General features: G+C 40.9%; 1 protein-coding gene across 8 annotated transcripts in view; it reads left to right on the top strand.

Annotated features, from left to right (window-relative positions):
• Positions 1 to 22,349, top strand: part of MBNL2 (muscleblind like splicing regulator 2) — a 514,609-nt gene that overhangs the window by 401,760 nt on the left and 90,500 nt on the right. For 7 of the 8 annotated variants that reach the window (XM_053707829.1, XM_053707832.1, XM_053707831.1 and 4 more), the window contains exon 5: positions 14,473 to 14,736. The exons of the other annotated variant lie outside the window; for it this stretch is intronic. In XM_053707829.1, the coding sequence (XP_053563804.1) occupies positions 14,473 to 14,736 (264 nt within the window). The remainder of the gene's footprint in view (positions 1 to 14,472; positions 14,737 to 22,349) is intronic. 8 annotated transcript variants of the gene reach the window in all.

The following is a 22,349-nucleotide window of genomic DNA, read 5'->3' as shown; positions in this document are numbered from 1 at the left end:
TTCCCCCCCACCATGCCTTTTAAACTTTCTCAAGTGATCCAGAGCCGAGTTGCAACCAGAAGCGCCACTCCCACCGGCTGACGTCATCAGGCGGCGACCCGGCAGCTGGACTCCCCTGTGCCACTGTTGTGTACATAACATCAAAGTGCTAAAACATATATTTACATTTATTTACAGGCAGGCGAAGTATTAAGGATATATACACAAAACCAGTGGGCTCAAATCAGAGTTATCGGGTGGTATCGCCATACTAGCACTATCAAACTGATATCCAGGTTGCTATAGCAACCACAATACACAAACCTTCCCCATGATCATAGAATCAACAACAGGGTGTGGCCAAAGCAGCCAATCATTTCGCGATCTCAATCCGATACCCAGTGAGTTCACAAGCTAACAACACCTAGCAATTAGCAATATATGAGGATTACCCAGTATGCAAATTGTGAAATCTCCTAAATCATACATGAAAATAAAAATAAAAACAGAATCAGACACATTCCAATACACATGCTAATAAAGTGGCTCAGAGAGTATTGGACTCTGAAAGCATATATATGCAATTCAAATAAGCAAGGGAGGGTTACAAGAATTCTAGGAGGTAACCCATCTCATCTTAATAAATCATATCATATTTGCAAAAATATTAAAATACATCAAAATTGCAAATAAATACCAAGGTAAAGTTAAACACAAAGGTAAAGTAAAACACATGAGCCGAGATAATCAACAAGGACAATATTCTAAATTAAACAAAATTAAATAACGTTAAGGCAACAAACAGATATCCAACTCAAAAATAAGGAAAAATATGCACACAAAAAAAAAAGGAAAAATTTAAAAAAAGGATAAATATGCAATAAAAGGAAACACCAACAGAAAACGAAAATACAAATCAAAATCATACGCAAGGGATGCAGCTAATCCCAATCCGAGAATTCAACTCTCCAGGATGGGTTTAAATTGCCTATAGGGTTAAATAAATTAAAGGAATCCTAGATACTTATTGGACAAACCTAAAGACAACTTAGAGAAAACAATGCCAGTCCAGATGTGAGTTAAGGCCATTGGGGGTCATAGTACCCAATCTGTATGTCCATCTAGCTTCCTTCTGGAGCAGGACTTTCCCCCTATACCCCCCAGGTGGTAGGCGAGGGACATGGTCAATAATGGTGTACTTTAGTTTAACCACTGTGTGCCCCTTAAGGATAAAATGTCTGGCCACCGGTTGGTCAGATGTCCCTTTCTGTATGGCCAACCTTATGGCCGACTATGGTTGGCCATCCTGCTTTTCAGGTCGTCAGCCGTCTTCCCTATATAAAAAGGCCACATGGGCAATGCAACAAATATATCACATATGTAGTAGTACAGGTCAATATTAATTTGTGCCTGAATTTCATCTTCATTGTGGGATGTGTAAAGTATTGTCCAGTCTGTAGAGCACTACAAGTGGTGTACCCAAGACATCTAAAACAGCCAAGTTTCGTAGTGCCCAGCCAGGTACTGCTGTGATAGCTGGATCTCGGATTCGCTTTAACTAACATATCACGTAGTGATGTTGCTCTCCTGTATCCAATCTGTGGTGGCTCCATCTGCCCGAATGGAAGGGAAGGGTCACTCTTCAGAATCCCCCAGTGTTTATCCATAGCGTTCCTGATATCATTCTTATCACCCATATAGGTGGTTACAAAAGTAAGTTGTTCTTGGGGTTTCTTTGAGTTGGCAACGGCCAGCTCTTTTATCTGTTGGTCCAATACCCTTGGTGGATACCCTCTCTGCTGGAACCTCCTGTACATTTCTTCTACAAGATACGACGAGTCCACGGATTTCATCCTTACTTGTGGGATATTATCCTCCTGCTAACAGGAAGTGGCAAAGAGCACCACAGCAGAGCTGTATATATAGCTCCTCCCTTCCCCTCCACCCCCAGTCATTCTCTTTCCATGTGTTATACTAGGAAGAGGTAAAGTGAGGTGTTAGTTTTAGTTTCTTCAGTCAAGAAGTTTTTTTATTTTTAAATGGTACCGGTGAGTACTATTTTCCTCAGGGGGATATGGAGAAGATTTCTGCCCTGTGGTTAATGATCTTAGCAGATGTAACTAAGATCCATGTTGGTTCCCACAGAGCTTCTGAACGTAATACAAGAGACATCTTCAGTGTGGAGAACGGTTTCATGCTACAAGCAGCATTGAGGTATGTGCAGCCCTTTATTTCTGAGGAGACTTGATATATCAGAACTGGCTGGCAGTTATTTCCCTACAAGGGAAGGGGTAAGCAGTAGACCTGTTAAACAGAGGGGTGTTACTGGGAGACCTCTGCTTAAATTATCAGTTGACAAATATTGGGCAATCATTATAATGGGCTTAAGCAGGAATTGTTTAATGGTTTTTATTGCAAAATGAACAGTTTGACAATTTTGGTGTGTTATTGGGGTTTTAAAAAAGTTCCACTTGGTTTTTCTTGAAAAAATGCGGTTGTTTCAGGCCTACTTGATCATCGGATATGATGGCGGGCCTAATTTTGCGCGCTCAGATGTGCACTTTACTCTATCTGTGAAGCAGCAAGCATTAGCTCCGGTTGATCCTAGACAGGGGTTCTATTATCCGGATTGTTGGCGAGCCATTTTGAAGTACCCTGGGGGCAGGTAGGCGCCACAGCAGAGCTGTGGCGAGGTGCAGGGGGTATGTTTGTCAAAATTTAACATATTTATGACTTACGTTCCTTTTAGAGGTTAATTTCTCCCCTTACTCTTGGGGTGCAATAATTTTTGGAGCCATTACTTAGTTATAGTTAATTTTTAGAGCAAATTAACGTTTTTTGAGCAGTTTTGGAAAATTTGTGCGCTTTTTTATTTCTTAAAGGCGCAGTACACGTTTCTCAAATTTTTGTTTAAAGCAATAAATAAAGTGTTTAACGGCTATTGTGGTTATTGCTAGTCTGTTCAACATGTCTGACATTGAGGAATCTCATTCTTCTATGTGTTTAGAAGCCATTGTGGAACCCCTGCTTACATTGTGTACCTCTTGTACTGAAAGGGCCTTACATTGTCAAAAGCATATTTTAGGTCAAGAAAGTGTGCCTAAGGATGATTTTCAGTCTGAAGAGAATCAGGATATGCCATCCAATTCTCCCCAAGTGTCACAACCTTTAACGCCCACACAAGCGACGCCAAGTACCTCTAGTGCGTCTTATTCTTTTACTCTGCAGGAGATGGCTGCAGTTATGTCAACTACCCTTACTGAGGTATTATCTAAATTACCAGTGTTACAAGGTAATTGCAGTAGGTCAGGTATTAATGTGAATACTGAATCCTCTGATGCTTTATTGGCTATTTCCGATGTACCCTCATCACAGTGCTCTGAGTTGGGGGTCAGGGAATTGCTTTCTGAGGGAGAACTTTCAGACTCAGGACAGATTCGGACGTCATGTCCTTTAAATTTAAGTTTGAACACCTCCGCCTGTTACTTCGGGAGGTTTTAGCGACTCTGGATGATTGTGACCCTTTTGTGATACCACCAGAGAAATTGTGTAAGATGGATAAATATTTAGAGGTTTCTACTTACACTGATGTTTTTCCGGTTCCTAAAAGAATTTTGGAAATTGTTAAAAAAGGAATGGGATAGACCAGGCATACCGTTCTCTCCCTCTCCTAATTTTAAGAAAATGTTTCCCATATAAGACACCATTCGGGACTCTTGGCAAACAGTCCCTAAGGTGGAGGGAGCTATATCTACCCTGGCTAAGCATACAACTATACCTATTGAGGACAGTTGTACTTTCAAAGACCCTATGGATAAAAAGTTAGAGGGTCTTCTAAAGAAATTCTTTATTCATCAGGGTTTTCTTTTACAACCTACGGCTTGCCTTGTTCCAGTTACTACTGCAGCAGCTTTTTGGTTTGATGCTCTAGAAGAGTCTCTGAAGGTTGAGACTCCATTAGATGACATTTTGAATAGAATTAAGGCTCTCAAGCTAGCTAATTCTTTTATTACAGATGCCGCTTTTCAAATTGCTAAATTAGCGGTGAAAAATGCAGGATTTGCCATTTTAGCGCGTAGAGCGTTATGGCTCAAGTCTTGGTCTGCTGATGTTTCATCAAAATCTAAACTTTTAGCTATTCCTTTTAAAGGTAAGACCCTATTCGTGCCTGAATTAAAGGAAATCATTTCTGACATTACTGGAGGTAAAGGCCATGCCCTACCTCAGGATAAATCTGTTAAGATGAGGGGTAAACAAAATAATTTTCGTTCCTTTCGAACCTTTAAAGGAGGACCCTCTGCTTCCTCCACAAAGCAGGAAGGGAATTTTGCTCAATCCAAGTCAGTCTGGAGACCCAACCAGGCTTGGAATAAAGGTAAACAATCCAAGAAGGGACCGGATCTAGTAGGGGGCAGACTTTCTTTCTTTGCTCAAGCTTGGGCAAGAGATGTTCAGGACCCTTGGGCACTGGAAATAGTGACCCACGGGTATCAACTGGAATTCAAGGATTTTCTCCCAAGAGGGAGATTTCATCTTTCACGATTATCTGCCGACCAGATAAAAAGAGAGGTGTTCTTACGCTGTGTAAAAGACCTTTCTTCCAAGGAAGTAATCTGTCCTGTTCCAAAACTGGAACAGGGGAAGGGGTTTTATTCAAATCTTTTCGTGGTTCCCAAAAAAGAGGGAACTTTTAGACCAATTTTAGATCTCAAGTGTCTAAACAAATTTCTCAGAGTTCCATCATTCAAGATGGAGACTATACGAACAATTTTACCAATGATCCAGGAGGGTCAATATATGACTACCGTGGACTTGAAGGATGCATATCTTCATATTCCTATCCACAAGGATCATCATCAGTTTCTAAGGTTTGCCTTCCTGGACAAACATTATCAGTTCGTGGCTCTTCCCTTCACAAAGGTTCTAGGGTCCCTTCTGGCGGTTCTCAGACCGCGAGGCATTGCAGTGGCACCTTATCTGGACAACATTTTAATCCAGGCGTCAAATTATCATCTGACAAAATCTCACACGGACACAGTCCTGTCTTTCCTGAGAACTCACGGTTGGAAGGTGAACATAGAAAAGAGTTCACTAGTTCCAAAGACAAGGGTTCCTTTCTTGGGAACTCTGATAGACTCTGTAGACATGAAAAGATTTCTAACGGAGGTCAGAAAATCAAATTTTCTAAACTCTCGCCGAGCACTTCAGTCCATTCCTCGGCCATCAGTGGCTCAGTGTATGGAGGTAATTAGATTAATGGTAGCGGCAATGGACATCATTCCATTTGCTCGCTTTCATCTCAGACCACTGCAGCTGTGCATGCTCGGACAGTGGAATGGGGATTATGCAAATTTATCTCCTCAGATAAATCTGGATCAAGAGACCAGAGACTCTCTTCTTTGGTGGTTGTCGCCGGATCATCTGTCCCAGGGGACTTGTTTCTGCAGACCCTCGTGGGTGATAGTGACAACTAGGGCTGCAACAACTAATAGGTAAGTTTGATCATAAAAATAGTTGTCAACAAATCTCATTATCAATTAGGTGGTCAGTGATTAGTTGGCCTTCTGGGCTGGGGTGCAGTCTGGAATTCCCTGAAGGCTCAGGGTGTTTTGACTCAGGTGGAGTCTCTACTTCCAATCAATATTCTGGAACTGAGAGCAATTTTCAATGCGCTTCAGGCATGGCCTCAGTTGGCTTCGGCCAAATTCATCAGATTCCAGTCGGACAATATCACGACTGTGGCATATATCAATCATCAGGGGGGAACAAGGAGTTCCTTAGCGATGATAGAAGTATCGAAGATAATCCGATGGGCGAAGACCCACTCTTGCTACCTATCGGCAATCTACATCCCAGGAGTAGAGAACTGGGAAGCGGATTTTCTAAGTCGTCAGACGTTTCATCCGGGGGAGTGGGAGCTCCACCCGGAAGTGTTTGCCTCTCTGATTCTCCGATGGGGCAGACCGGAATTGGATCTGATACCATCTCGACAGAATGCCAAGCTTCCAAGATACGGATCCAGGTTGAGGGATCCTCAGGCCGAACTAATAGATGCCTTGGCAGTTCCTTGGTTGTTCAGCCTAGCTTATGTGTTTCCACCGTTTCCTCTCCTTCCATGCGTGATTGCTCGAATCAATCAGGAGAGAGCTTCAGTAATCCTGATAGCGCCTGCGTGGCCACGCAGGACTTGGTATGCGGATCTAGTGGACATGTCGTCGCTGCCACCGTGGAAACTTCCTTTGAGACAGGACCTGCTCATTCATTCAAGGTCATTTCCAACATCCAAATCTAAGTTCTCTGCAGCTGACTGCTTGGAGATTGAACGCTTGATTTTATCTAAGCGTGGATTCTCTGATTCGGTCATAGATACTTTGATACATGCTCGAAAGCCTGTCACTAGAAAAATCTATCATAAGATATGGTGTAAATATCTTTATTGGTGTGAATCCAAAGGTTACTCATGGAGTAAGGTTAGGATTCCCAGGATTCTGTCTTTTCTACAAGAAGGATTGGAGAAAGGGTTGTCAGCTAGTTCCTTAAAGGGACAAATTTCTGCTTTGTCGATTTTGCTTCACAAACATTTAGCAGATTTGCCAGATGTTCAGTCTTTTTGTCAGGCTCTGTCTAGAATTAAGCCTGTATTTAGACTGATTACTCCTCCTTGGAGTTTTAATTTAGTTCTTCGAGTTCTTCAAGGGGTTCAGTTTGAACCCATGCATTCCATAGATATTAAATTGTTACCTTGCAAAGTTCTATTTTTAGTTGCTATCTCTTCTGCTCGAAGAATTTCGGAGCTTTCAGCGTTACAGTGTGATTCGCCTTATCTTATCTTTCATTCTGATAAGGTGGTTTTACGTACCAAACCTGGTTTTGTTCCTAAGGTTGTTTCAAATATGAATATTAATCAGGAAATTGTTGTTCCTTCCTTGTGTCCTAATCCTTCTTCTAAGAAGGAGCGTCTGTTACATAACCTGGATGTGGTCCGTGCCTTGAAGTTTTACTTACAGGTGACTAAGGATTTCCGTCAATCATCTTCATTATTCATTGTTTATTCTGGAAAGCGTAGGGGTCAGAAAGCTACGGCTACCTCTCTTTCTTTTTGGCTGAGGAGTATCATCCACCTGGCATATGAGACTGCTGGACAGCAGCCTCCTGAAAGAATTATGGCTCATTCTACTAGGGCTGTGGCTTCCACATGGGCCTTTGAAAACGATGCATCTGTGTAACAGATTTGTAAGGCTGCGACTTGGTCGTCCCTTCATACTTTTTCCAAATTTGATACTTTTGCTTCTTCTGAGGCTGTTTTTGGGAGAAAAGTTCTTCAAGCAGTGGTGCCTTCCGTTTAGGTCTCTGTCTTGTCCCTCCCTTTCATCCGTGTCCTGTAGCTTTGGTATTGTATCCCACAAGTAAGGATGAAATCCGTGGACTCGTCGTATTTTGTAGAAGAAAAGGAAATTTATGCTTACCTGATAAATTGATATCTTCTACGATACGACGAGTCCACGGCCCTCCCTGTCAATTTAAGACAGATTATATTTTTTATTTACAACTTCAGTCACCTCTGCACCTTTTAGCTTTTCCTTTCTCTTCCTAAAACCTTCGGTCGAATGACTGGAGGTGGAGGGGAAGGGAGGAGCTATATATACAGCTCTGCTGTGGTGCTCTTTGCCACTTCCTGTTAGCAGGAGGATAATATCCCACAAGTAAGGATGAAATCCGTGGACTCGTCGTATCGTAGAAGAAATCAATTTATCAGGTAAGCATAAATTTCCTTTTTATCAATCTGAGCTGAAGCCTTGTCCTCATCAGAGTTGTTACGATACACCTTCTTGAATTGGGATTTCGGTAGTGACCTTTTCAGTGATGGTGGATGTCCACTGGTGTATGTGAGAAGGGAATTCCGGTCTGTAGTCTTCCTAAACAATGTGGATTTAAGTTGACCAACTTCTTTGTAAAGGCAGAGGTCCAAGAAATTAATTATACCCTGTTGCCATTCCAGACCAACACCAGGTCGTCAATGTAACGTTTGAAAAATTTGACCTGCTGGTCATTAAAGAGGCTGCCCTCACCGGTTAAAAATTCAGCCATGTACAAATTGGCGTATGATGGGACCACATTGGACCCTATCGACCGTCCCAGTTTTCTGCAAGTATAATTGTTGCTCAAACCTGAAATTGTTCATTGTTAGGCAATATTCAATTAGGTGTACTAAAATCTCAGTGGGGGGTCCCACATAACGGTACCTGGATAGTTGTCTCCTAACGGCTTGCAATCCCTCACTATGGGAGATTACAGTATATAAACTTGACACGTACAACGTGACAAGTAAGTCATCGTCCTCCAATGGTGATAATATCTCAGTCATATTGAGTAATGATGATGAGTCAAAAAGAAAAGAGTCCATGTTCCTTACGAATGGTTGCAGTACAACATCCAGGTAGGTTGCTATAGGTTTCAGTAATAATCCTATAGCCGACACTATAGGTCTTCCAGGTGGGCAATCAAGACTTTAATGCACCTTTGGTAGTGTGTAAAACACCGGAGTCCTGGGGAACAACATTTGTTTATCAAGAAAGCCTCCTTCAAAGACCTCCAGTAGGTATGCATCAATCTGTCCCTTGAAGCTCTTTACAGGGTTTGCCGGGAGGCGTATGTAGGTACTCGTCTCATTATCTTCAGCTTGTAATCATCATAGTTCTGCAGAACTATTGCACCCCCTTTGCCCGCCTGGCAGATCACAATTGATGCTTATTCTGATGGTGCCTTGAGAGCCATCCGCTCCTCACGGATAGGTTGTTATGTGTACAATTGTTGTTCTTTTTTATGTCAATTTCCATCTCCATCTCTGTATGAACCAATCTTAAAAAGGTTTTTATGCTAGCGTTATTGCTAGGGGTCAAATATGGAAACAGTTCTCAGCGTATTTCTTCCGTCCTGTTGTGTCCTGTTGGATTTTGTAAAACCACATAAAATTCAAACTGGTCAGTTTTCTTTGTTGGAATAAAGGATAGACACTTGTTTAAAATATCCTTTTCAGTAGTGGATAATGTATAGGAACTTAAGTTGATCGCTATATCCTCTTTCGTTACCTCGGGGGTCGTGGGGTTTTTTGCTTTGTAGCCCCCATGTCTGTGGTGAGGTCTCGGCCTCCCCCGTTTTTTGAACATGTAACCACACCTGTTTGTTCCGTTGGTCTATTGTCTAATCCCTGGACAGGGGTCTCACCTTCTGAGGCCGAACCTGAGATGTCCACCATCTGTAGACTCTTCGGTATTTTGTAATTAAAGCTTCTGTGTTGTCTGCCAGTCTGATCACATCGTTGTTCTGACCTAGGAGTGAGCCAGAGGTAAACTCTTTTATCCCTGTAGTTGTTTGTCACCGCCTCCAATTTGTGATTTTTGAACTCCACCAGCTCCTGTTCGTATATGCTTATCTGGTCCCCCAGTTTCTTCAGCTAGTCTTCCGTGATGTCTTGCTGGAGTTTCTACAGATTCATATTCTCATATTTGCCAATTTCTGCTTTCGTCTCTTGTAGTAAACATCCCACCAACTAATAAAAGTAACGATTTTGTAATCCTGGCGAGTGCATCCTTCTGCATATATATAAGTTTAATTGATAAAACTACATTTGGATTATAAATAGTAGCTTTTACAGTCTTTCTGCCGTTCTGTTTGGCTGACTGCAGCTGCTTCCTGGATTACAACGTAAACCTTCATTCTCTCATTGTATTGGGATCCATGACTTTCCAGCCGTTAACCGAACTCTTGGAATAGCTCCTGGTTGCAGCCGCGGTCAAGTTCAGCCCACTTTGGTGACGTCACCTATTTCCGTTAGTTCTGGTTGTGCCGGAGGTTGTTGCTACAAGTTGTTACAAGACTAAGACTACCTCTCTGTCGTTGTTTTACGTTCCTAATCATCTTTGTTGGTAAAGTGATACATCAGGGAACTTTAACTTATACTGACTGTCAGCTTTTCCTGTTTTCTTGCATATATGTTGAAAAGCATCTAAGGTTTTATAGCGTTACCATTATATTTTCATCAGCTTAACGAAATAGATATTACTTTGCAAATTCCTCTCTGTATAAAAGCAAGTCTGACATAAAAGGAACTTTCAGTATTGAATTATTCTGCAGTTTCGATCCACACTATCATAAGACTATGATACCTAGTATTCTAATTTGATATTCAGTATCATAACAACATCTAAGCAAGTATCCACGCTTGCCTTTACCCAGTAAAACTGTTACCAATGGACAAGAGGATTCTGGGTAATATATGCAAATTAGATATGCAACATCTCAGGATTTTTGCTTTTGATACTATAGAAATATATATTTAAAAATAAAAAGAACATTTTCTTCTATGTGAAAAACATAAGAATGTAAAGTATTCCTAACTTTCACCTAGATTACGAGTTGTGAGGTATCAGGGGTGCAGTACTAACTTGCAGTTTATTCTCACCGCTCACTTTCCTATAGCGCTGGTATTACGGGTTTTTATCAACCCGGCATTAACAGGCAAGAAGTGAGCATAGAGCAAAATTGCGCTCCACACTGCACTCCAATACCAGCGCTGCTTAAGTGAGCGGTGAGCTGGTTATACGTGCTCGTGCACAATTTCCCCATAGACATCAATGGGGAGAGCCGGCTGAGAAAAAGTCTAACACCTGCAAATAAGCAGCGTAAAACTCAGTAACGCAGCCCCATTGATTCCTATCGGGAAACTAAAGTTATGTTTACACCTAACACCCTAACATGAACCCCGAGTCTAAACACCCCTAATCTTACACTTATTAACCCCTAATCTGCTGCCCCCGACATCGCTGACACCTACATTATACTTATTAACCCCTAATCTGCTGCCCCCAACATCACCGACACCTACATTATATTTATTAACCCCTAATCTCCCTCCCCCAATGTCGCCGCAACCTACCTACATTTACTAACCCCTAATCTGCCGCCCCCAACGTCGCTACCACTATTCTAAATTTATTAACCCCTAAACCTAAGTCTAACCAGAACCCTAACACCCCCTAACTTAAATATAATTTAAATAAATCTACATAAAATTACTATCATTAACTAAATTATTCCTATTTAAAACTAAATACTTACCTATAAAATAAAGCCTAAGTTAGCTACAATATAACTAATAGTTACATTGTATCTAGCTTAGGGTTTATTTTTATTTTACAGGCAAGTTTGTATTTATTTTAACTAGGTAGAATAGTTACTAAATAGTTATTAACTATTTAATAACTACCTATCTAAAATAAATACAAATTTACCTGTAAAATAAAACCTAACCTAAGTTACACTAACACCTAACACTACACTACAATTAAATAAATTACCTAAATAAAATACAATTAAATAAATCAAATACAATTAGCTAAATTACAAAAAAACAAACACTAAATTACAGAAAATAAAAAACTAATTACAAGATCTTTAAACTAATTATACCTAATCTAATAGCCCTATCAAAATAAAAAAAAACCTAGCCTAAACTAAACTATCTATAGCTCTTAAAAGGGCCTTTTGTGGGGTATTGCCCCCCAGAAATCATCTCTTTTATCTGTAAAGAAAAATACACACAACCCCCCCAACAGTAAAATTCAAGACCCACACAACCAACCCCCCAAATAAAAGCCTAACTAAAAAAAACCTAAGCTCCCCATTGCCCTGAAAAGGGCATTTGGATGGGCATTGCCCTTAAAAGGGCATTTAGCTCTATTGCTGCCCAAAGCCCTAACCTAAAAATAAAACCCACCCAATACACCCATAAAAAATCCTAACACCTACCCCCGAAGATTCACTTACCAGGAGAAGTCTTCATCCAAGCGGCAAGATGTCCTCAACGAAGCCGGCAGAAGTGGTCCTCCAGACGGGCAGAAGTCTTCATCCAGACGGTATCTTCTATCTTCATCCTTCCGGCACGGAGCGGGTCCATCTTCAAGACATCCGGCGCAGAGCATCCTCTTCCAACGACGACTACCCGACGAATGAAGGTACCTTTAAGTGACATCATCCAAGATGGCGTCCCTTAGATTTATATTGGCTGATATAATTCTATCAGCCAATCGGAATTAAGGTTGAAAAAATCCTATTGGCTGATTGGATCAGCCAATAGGATTTTTTCTACCTTAATTCCGATTGGCTGATAGAATTCTATCAGCCAATCGGAATCTAAGGGACGCCATCTTGGATGACGTCATTTAAAGGAACCTTTATTCAGCAAGAAGCCGTCGATTGAAGAGGATGCTCCGCGCCGGATGTTTTGAAGATGGAGCCGCTCCGCGTCGGAAGAATGAAGATAGAAGATGCCATCTGGGTGAAGACTTCTGCCCATCTGGAGGACCACTTCTGCCCGTCTGGAGGACCACTTCTGCCGGCTTCGTTGAGGACATCTTGCCGCTTGGATGAAGACTTCTGGTAAGTGAATCTTCAGGGGTTAGTGTTAGGATTTTTTAAGGGTGTATTGGGTGGGTTTTATTTTTAGTTTTTAGATTTGGGTTTTGGGCAGCAATAGAGCTAAATGCCCTTTTAAGGGCAATGCCCATCCAAATGCCCTTTTCAGGGCAATGGGGAGCTTAAGTTTTTTTAATTAGTTTTTTATTTGGGGGGTTGGTTGTGTGGGTGGTGGGTTTTACTGTTGGGGGGGTTGTTTGTATTTCTTTTTCAGGTAAAAGAGCTGATTTCTTTGGGGCGATGCCCCGCAAAAGGCCCTTTTTTTTGGGGGGGGGGGCTTTTTTATTTTGATAGGGCTCTTAGATTAGGTGTAATTAGTTTAAATATCTTGTAATTTGTTTTTTATTTTCTGTAATGTAGTGTTTTTTTTTTTTGTAATTTAGCTAATTGTATTTAATTTATTTAATATTATTTCATTTAGGTAAGTTATTTAATTGTAGTGTAGTGTTGTGTTAGTGTAACTTAGGTTAGGTTTTATTTTACAGGTAAATTTGTATTTATTTTAGCTAGGTAGTTAGTAAATAGTTAATAACTATTTAGTAACTATTCTACCTAGTTAAAATAAATACAAACTTTCCTGTAAAATAAAAATAAACCCTAAGCTAGCTACAATGTAACTATTAGTTATATTGTAGCTAGCTTAGGGTTTATTTTATAGGTAAGTGTTTAGTTTTAAATAGGAATAATTTAGGTAATGATAGTCATTTTATTTAGATTTATTTAAATTATATTTAAGTTAGGGGGTGTTAGGGTTAGATTTAGGTTTAAAGGGTTAATAAATTTAGAATAGTGGCGGCGACGTTGGGAACGGCAGATTAGTTGTTAATAAGTATAATGTAGGTGGCGGCGATGTTAGGGCGGCAGATTAGGGGTTAATATTATTTAACTAATTTTTGCAAGGCGGGAGTGCGGCGGTTCAGGGGTTAATATGTTTATTCTAGTGGCGGCAGGTTAGGGGTTAATAATTTTCTTTTAGTGTTTGCGATGAGGGAGGGCCTCGGTTTAGGGGTTAATAGGTAGTTTATGGGTGTTAGTGTACTTTTTAGCACTTTAGTTATGAGTTTTATGCTACAGCTTTGTAGCGTAAAACTCCTAACTACTGACTTTTAAATGCGTTAGGAATCTTGGCGGTAGAGGGTGTACCGCTCACTTTTTGGCCTCCCAGGTCAAACTTGCAATACCAGCGCTACGCAAGTCCCATTGAAAAAAGCCTTTACGAAATTTACTTAAGTTGGTTTGTGGTAAGGCCAGTAAAGTGTGCGGTACACCTATACCTGCAAGACTCGTAATAGCAGCGGGCGTAAAAAAGCAGCGTTAGGACCTGTTAACGCTGCTTTTTTACCTTATCGCACAACTCGTATTCTAGCCATTTAGGTTTAGCCTAGTTGGCCTAACACGGTGCAAGTTAGCGCGGGAGCCAGAACTGTTAGGTGTTTCTTTCAGCGTGCCGCATAGAAGTCTATAGGGAGAAAAAGTTAGCGTGGTTGTGGTATCCGAAGTCCTGAAGTTAGCGTGCATCAGTCTTTCACTTGCTTGCCTTTTACTTTCAAATAGTAATAAGCAAAAAATAATTTTGCGTTACACTTATCTGGCCCTTACTGTTTAATTAGAAGCAAAAAGCCTGATATGTTGCATCATTTTTGTGTGTGCAGTTATAAACCACTAAGATCTGACCACATGAAAGGCTTTTCAGACTTTGAGTAGTTCGTTTTGCACAACTAACCAGTTCTTGAGAAATTCCAGAAGATTGCAAGCTATTTTATTGTGCGTATAAATGACAAATGTCAACACATCCTCCATAACCAATGTGCAGCCTGCCAGACAATAAGAAAAGTAGATTTATTCAGAAAAGATGGTTCACAATAAAAGTTTTAAAATATTATCCCTTGAAATAAAATAAATGCATGGTTGATATTTGTCAATGACTCTATACAAGTGTTTTAAATATGTGTTGTTAGGACTTTGGAATCACATCACTGACACATTTTCAGTGCTTTCTCACTTGTATTTCCTATATAGGTATGCAGGGAGTTTCAGAGAGGAAATTGTGCACGGGGAGAAACTGATTGCCGCTTTGCTCACCCAGCGGACAGCACTATGATTGACACAAATGATAACACTGTAACCGTTTGTATGGATTACATTAAGGGTCGCTGCATGAGGGAGAAATGCAAATATTTTCACCCTCCTGCACATTTGCAGGCCAAAATCAAAGCTGCACAGCACCAAGCCAACCAAGCTGCAGTAGCTGCACAAGCAGCTGCTGCAGCAGCAACAGTGATGGTAAGTGGAAGAACACGTCCTTCTGTTCTGTCCTTAAGGAAGCACTCATTTGTTAACTGTGTAGGTGCATATAACATACCCCTCATTACATGTGCTAAGAAGCATGGGAACGTACAGTAAATAACATATTAACATCTGCTTGTTGCTAAGGTTATACCTAGATTTTGGCCATGCTCTTAGCAGAACAGGTCTCATACAAATGATTGGTTGCAGCTCTTAATGCTCCATTTTCAGGAAATTGCTGCTTGTTTTCCCACCCACATATCCAGCAAAAAAAAAAAAAAAAAGCATTTTATTAATGAAAGCTACAGAGGCATAGAGATCAAGTGGAATATAAAATAATCAGGACTGGGAGACCCTGTAGCCGATCCACTTAATTAAATAATTAAGTTATTTTAAAATAAAGATATGCATTTTAATTAATATTAATCATAACATTTGAATCCCGAATAAACTAATATTTTATGTATTAGAAAATTCAGACGTGACTTTCTGCTCCTCAAGGTCCAAACTATATTAACCTACTTGGGCCTTGAACAGCTCCTGTATAGTATATTAATTTAATGGCCTCGGAAAACTCAATTACCATGCCTTTCAACAATGGATACCAAGAGAATGAACTAAATTCGATATTAGAAGTAATTTGAAAAGTCATTGAAAATTGGGTGCTCTATATGAACCATGAATGTTTCATTAAGACTTTCATGTTCCTTTAACACCTATGAATCACAGCTTGACAGCTTTTAGGTGAGTTTTTCTTGCTCAGTTTTTCTATCTTCCCATGGATAGCATCCTTTTCTCTGTTTTCAGTTTGCACTGTATAGAACATAACTCTTCACTATTGGCCGTTGGTAATTCTGTTTTCTAGTTACATTCTGCAGACATTTTCTGCTTAAAGGGGCTTAATAATGTTGAAGCATTTGAAAGTGATATAGCCGTAAAAAGCATAGCCGTAAAAAGCTGACTATAAAATATCACCTGAACATCTCTATATAAAAAAGGAAAATATTTATCTCAAATTTTCCTAAGTATTCACACCTCACTGTTAAGAGACATTAGTCCCAAGACTTCCAAGGGAGTGTGCATCTCTCATGTGCAGGCACAGTCATGTTATTTTCCTTTTCAGTTTAAGGATGTTTACAATGCAAGGCCTCATCACTGCTCATGCTGATTGGCTATTGTATGTTTTGTTTTTTTAACTTGCAGCAGCTCTAACTGTTTACAGAGCACTTACTCTGGTGAGCTGAATAAATTTTGAAGTAAAATATCTTCCCTTTTTACATAAGAGATGCTCAGGTGATATTTTCCTGTCAGCTTTTTACAGTTATACTGCATGACTTTCAAGTGATTTAGCATATGAGTATTATGTCCCTTTAAGAACAGATCACACAAAACAATGTACATTTCAGTTTTATAAGTGCAAAATAACAAACTGTACCAACCATTCTGTAAGAAAACTAGGTACAGAGAGCCACAGCTCCCTGCCTACATCACTTCATACACAGCTGAATAACTCCATTGTAATTGTAATATTGTTGCCTAGTGTTCATATACAAAAAACTATTGTCAAAGTTAATAGTGCTAAACAATGAGCTTGAATGCATTATATGAGTGTAGATTGTTATAACACATCATATTTGAATAATATATGCATTTAATTACACTACATACACAGGGGTAATGATCCCAACACTGTCACAATCTTGTAAATCTTATACATTTGTAGCTAGTTTTAATTTGTATTGCAATTAAAGCGACATTTAACCCAAAATGTAATTACCATTAAAATAGGGTATATTTGGGATATATTGTCATTATTTATTTTGCAAATTTTTCTACAATACACAATTTTTTAATTACCCTGGAACATGCTTCCTGCAGACTACAAATTCTTGTTAGATGCTAGATCAGTACAGAAGCTTACTAAGATCTGTCTCTAACTTTTAATGGGTGTGTCCCTGGACTGCAAATTTTGTTAACAAACAGGCAGTTTTACATATTTTTAGAACATATATTTTGCATGAGAATATTGTCAATCAGCCCGATCGTATCCGATCGTGCGGACTTGTGGCGGATGAGTTAAGGAGCAGCGGTCTTAGGACGGCTGCTTCTTAACTTCCGCTTCAGCCGGAACTGAAGCAGAGTGGGTCTGAGGCAGCATCCGCTGCTTCATAAATAGACCCCATGGTGTGTAAATCCTGGTCCTCTAGTAACAGGTATCATGTGTGTGTATACTACTAAACAGTAAAAACACTTAATAGAAGCATTTTTGCTACTGGAAGTATACTGCAAAAAATGCTTCTATTTAAAATTTAAATACATTCATGCACATTTCAGTTTTCTATCCCTTTAAAGAGAAATTAAACTTACTTTTAAATATGCATAATATATTACCAATTAAGGCTAGATTACGAGTGGAGCGCTAATTTAGCGTGCGCCCGTAAAGGGGCAAATTTGCCCGTTTATAGGCGCACATTAAATAACCAAGCTCGGGTTAATTAACTAGAGGTCAGATCTTTGGTTAATGAAATAAATGCCCCCCAATTTCTCCCAAAATAAAGTGTACTGTTGATTTTATAAATTTAAACTTAAAATCATCTTTATTTTTTTGTTAAATAATTGCACAAAGCAGTTATGAGGGGTTAAAGTAAGGGGATGTGGGGTGTTAGAAAAAAATGGCACTAAAAAGTGCTTTTACAATGCGGTCTATGGAGACTGTGATTTCACTGTAAATATATATGTATATGCTTATAAACATATATATTTATGTGTTAATATGTGTATATACACATATAAACACATACATAAATATGTATATATTTATATACTTATATATTTTAAATAAGCTGCCCAATGAGGTGCGACTCACCCCCTTCGCTGTGCTAGGTTCTGTGCTGTGTCTATCGGCATCAGAACAAGGCTCCCATTGGAGCCTATAGAAGCATGCCTTCACTGCATACAGGCTGTGGATTTGTCCGCCCACTGGCCCATATGCATCATTACACACTCCGATGAGTATGTAATGATCGCCCCTGACAATCACCGTGGGAAGAAGGTGCGCTTGTGCAAACCTGGCTCCGGAGTAGCTTACGCTGCTTCGAACATGGAACCCAATGAGGGAACTGGGGAAAACAACAATTTTTAGCATTAAATTACAGGAAAAAGGGGCATTGCAAGTAAATCTTTTTAGCATGCATAATTAAAAATGTATCAGGATCTCAATTTTATAAATTGATATGCCCCTCTAATTATGAATAAAAACTAGTAATATTGAAAATGAATATGTTATTTTTGTGGCTTTTTCTTGTTTCTTGTGAATTTACTATCATTATCCATAATTTAATTTTCTTTTTAAAAGGGAAGAGTCCACAGCTGCATTCATTACTTTTGGGAAATACAGAACCTGGCCACCAGGAGGAGGCAAAGACACCCCAGCCAAAGGCTTAAATACCTCCCCCACTTCCCTCATTCCCCATTCATTCTTTGCCTTTCGTCACAGGAGGTTGGCAAAGAAGTGTCAGAAGTCGAGATAGTTTCTCATAGAGGGTAGTACTCTTCGCAATGGGACTGGAGTTTTAAGTAATCCTGTCAGCCTCTCAGTGAGAGGATGAATAAAAGTTAGAGTCCGGAGATGCAGGGAGAGTTTTCCTGCAAAACCATCCCGACTCATATTAACAGTTCCTTGGTAATCAGCGTTGACGAGTTTCGCTGCCTACCTTTCTTCACTCAAGTCCATGTCAGAAGCGAGGCTACTATCACACTTGAAGGGCCTTGTTCCTGTTCCACAGCGTAGATTCCGGTAAGATCATTTCATTTTATTTTGATATGTGAATGTAATGTTAACGAAACAACGTAGGGTCCCAGTGGAACTCCTTTTATCTTAATAAGGAATCATGGGTCCTGAGGGGGGTTATTAATCATGTTTTTTATATGGTTCTATCTGCAAATGTGTAGCTATATACTTAGGCTCACAGCCTTTACGGAACATAACAGCCTTCTTTTAATGATGCGATCTTTCCAGATTGCGCGCCCTTTTCGTGACTGGCACGGTGCACCTCGTGACGGGTACGGTTACGTTGTTTTTCACTTCTGTATGCTGACTGTTGGCGACTGAGAGAGTCTTGCTCGTGGGTTGTCTGGTTCACATGATGTGGTGACTGCTCCAGCCATTGGGGGTGTTAAAGGGTTCCAGTCAGTTTTTTGTCATTTTTGTAATCCCAAGATTAAGGAGGATTCTGATATGCGCGACACGGATGCCTCCGATACGGGGGATGTGTCTTGTGATGAATATGAAATAGCCTGGGTGATCACTGCCCATCAGTTATGTTCCGATTGCCGTTCTAGAGTACTCTCTTCTCCCGTGAAGCTAGTGCCCCAGTCCATTTCCCGGCTACGCAAGCAGGTGTCTCTATGACCTTTACTCCTTCGGAGGGTGGCTTGTTTCCTCCACGGCACGGTTCCGCATGGGCATTTCTATGGTGCTGAATCATTTATATCTCCCAAGTGAAGTATTTCTAAGATACTGTCCGTGTTCCGTTAACCAGGGCCCGTCGAGCATGGGATCGCCCGATTCAGATTGGCCTTCTGGGGAAGCGTTGGCTTCAGGGGCCCCTATCTTGGGGCCAGGGTCTTTAGTTGATCTGGCAAGGGATTATTTTGCCTTCCGTTATAAGCTGGCTCGCCTTTGTGTTCTTTTAAGACATGTTTTGGCAATGTTGGAGGATCCCAGTCCTAGTGGCCTAGGGATCCGAGACCTTAGAAGCTGGATGGCAAAATGGATTTGACGTTTGGGGATAAAGCCAATCTCCTTAAAGGGACAGTCAACCCAAATTTTCAAATAGGTAATTCCTATAAAGTTGCTAACGATTCTTATTTTTGCACTATAGCCTAATTTAGTAGCCTAAATCGTTTCTAAGCGTTTGTACGTCCTTTTTCTCTTGTGGCTTTTTAAAATGCCCGTCTGCCCCCTCCCATGTTTCGTCATCAGGATCTTCACATCTTCATTGTCCAGCTCTAACTCTGCTAATTCTTGTCCGTCTACACTCCTGTGTTTTGCGCATGCGCAGTGCGCCGCTAACGCTGTAGGGGGAAGGTTTTAAAAGGGAACTCTAGATTTAGTACAAATGCTTAGAAATGATTTAGGCTACTAAATTAGGCTATAGTGCAAAATAAGAATCGTTAGCAACTTTATAGAAATTACCTATTTGAAAATTTGGGTTAACTGTCCCTTTAATTGCACTGTTTTTCATTTTCTTTATGTTTTTTTGGTTCCAGTTCTGAGCTTGGGTGAATGGGGTTTTTCATCGGCTGGTCCCGTTGTCGTCCTCATTCACCTTGGGCGTTCACCCGATGGGTGTGGCCTTCATTTTATTTTGTTTGATCCAGATGGATGTGTTTAATTTGTTTTGTTTTTTTCATGTCTGTTTGCTCATGTTAGATTTTCGTTTTTATGAACGTTCTTCTCTGGAACCGATACTTGAGATTTAAGTCACGTGGGCACTTCCTCGGAAGTTGCGCACTTGCTGAACAATAGAATTATGTTTTTCTAATTTATTTATCGATCCTTCAGGACGAATTTTCTTGGACCTTGGGCAGTTCTAGAGTGTTTTTATACCAGGCAGGTACTGGTCGGATACTTTTTCGGCTGTTACCAGTGTTCATGTTACCCTTGTGGGGCTGATTAATCCTGCTGGATTCTGAATGTCTTTTGGCCTATTCTATGGACTCCGGGCTTGGCTCCTACCAAAGTATCAGGCCTATTGTTTAAATACAACCTCTCCGTACAGAGGGTTATGAGTGCCAATCTCGCCTGTGATACGGATCTGTTTTTTGCGGGCATCATCATGGTTCTTCAGGTCCCTGGGGACTCAGAACCGTTATTCCATTCTTTAGAGTTTGGAGATGTGTGTGACCTTTGTGGTCTGGTTTGCCGAGTGATTAATGATTTGCTTTTTCACTCAAGGTTTTTACGGATGCTGACTATCAAGCATTTTATTATGGTGGCAGAGTTTCCTGCCTTCCTGCCTTGGGTGGATCATATGGTCTGGATGCGCGGACATGTTTTTTCTCTGCTCAGAGTTGTGCTACTCTCAGAGTTGGTGTGCAGGGGTTCCCTGCCCTCTGTGCGGAGCTGTGAAGCTCCAGTTTTTTGCCTGCTTTAGAGGTTTTTGGAAGGATCTCTGGCTGTTGTCTCTTCCATTACCCTTGGTCTGACCATGGTCTCGACGTTCGGGTGTCTTTTCGTCCTCGTTGCAACTCTAGCCTTGGGGCTTGTCAGTGAAGAGGAGAGGTCGGTTACGGAGGGCCGCCCTTCTGGACTCAGGTAGTTGACCATTTACCTCCATACAGGGTTCTCATTCGCCTTTGGGTTTGGTGGCTACCTTGCCTATTCGTGTACGGCCGAGGAGTCTCTCCTCTATGGTAGGGTGGTTTTCCATTTTTTATTTCCCTTCACTTCTAGAGCGAGGGTAGGCTTCTCCGGGTGCGGAGTTACCTTATTATTTGGAGCGAACTGTGGGTCCTTGGTGGCTTGCCTTGTAAGGGTCTTGTCCCTTCTTGCATTCCCGAATCCTGGAAGGGGAGTTGCGATGTAGTGACTGGTTCCTCTGTTCCTGCAGCGAGAGACTGAGCGTTTAATCCCTATGGGGCTCCTGCTATATGTTGGATTCTGATATATGGATGCTGAGGGTCTAAGGGCCTTCTTCCCTTGGGACATGTGCCTTGTTTTTAAAGAAGACAGCCATGTGGAGGGTTTCGTACCTGAGCACAATGTTTATCCTAACTCATGGTAGCATACCGTTTGTAGTAACGGTCAGTGGTTTAACCGGGGGCTTTGTTCCTACATTGACCCTTCCTTTCTCTTCCGGAAGTCTGGGACTCTTATTTTTGGTTTTGACTAGCCTTTGGGTTGGGACCATTATCCTAGAGGGAAGATTACTCTATGCAGGGTGACCGTTTTCTTTAGAGTCGGTTCTCTCCTTTGTGGGAGGTCTTGGATGTCCTCTTTTCCACTGGTGTTCGGTGCTGGGAGGGGACGCTCCTTGGAGCCCGATATTCGGAGGGCTGTGAACCCCTGGAAGGTTTTCATTTGAGTCCAGCTACAGCGATTGCACTTTGAGGGTGTAACCAGTTACAGCTAATTGCACTTTGACTGGGTGTTAGCAAGCTTTTAAACGCCTTTGGGTGTTTGGGTTTAACAACGGTGAGTCAGCTTGCTACCTGGAAGCTGGTCATTGGGAGTTCCTGTTCAGACTGTTGGTGTTCTTTTTGGAGAACTCTTTACTAGCTACCGGAATAGTTATCCTATTTCTGCTGTCTAGCTTGCAGGTCTAGATCTAATATGAAGCAACAGGGAACTCATGGTTTTCCTGGAATACCTTTGGGTATGGTACAGGGTCAGGGATATGAGGGTGTTCCTCGAGTCCTTTTGGGACATGTATCCCTGTGTATGGATCTCATTTTCTTTGGTCCTTGTGTTTCTAGGGAGTTTGTCTCCCTGGGCGTTGCTATTGTACGACAACCATGGGTTGTTCTATGTTCTGCAGAGTGAAATGATCGTTTGGATATTTCATAAGAATCTGTTCTCCTTTTTGGGGGCAGATAGTGGTCCTTGT

This window comes from Bombina bombina, chromosome 3 (assembly GCF_027579735.1).
Source record: "Bombina bombina isolate aBomBom1 chromosome 3, aBomBom1.pri, whole genome shotgun sequence".
Classification (NCBI taxonomy): Eukaryota; Metazoa; Chordata; class Amphibia; order Anura; family Bombinatoridae; genus Bombina; species Bombina bombina.
Note: the sequence above shows the minus strand (reverse complement) of the source record. Positions and strands in the feature narration are given on the sequence as shown.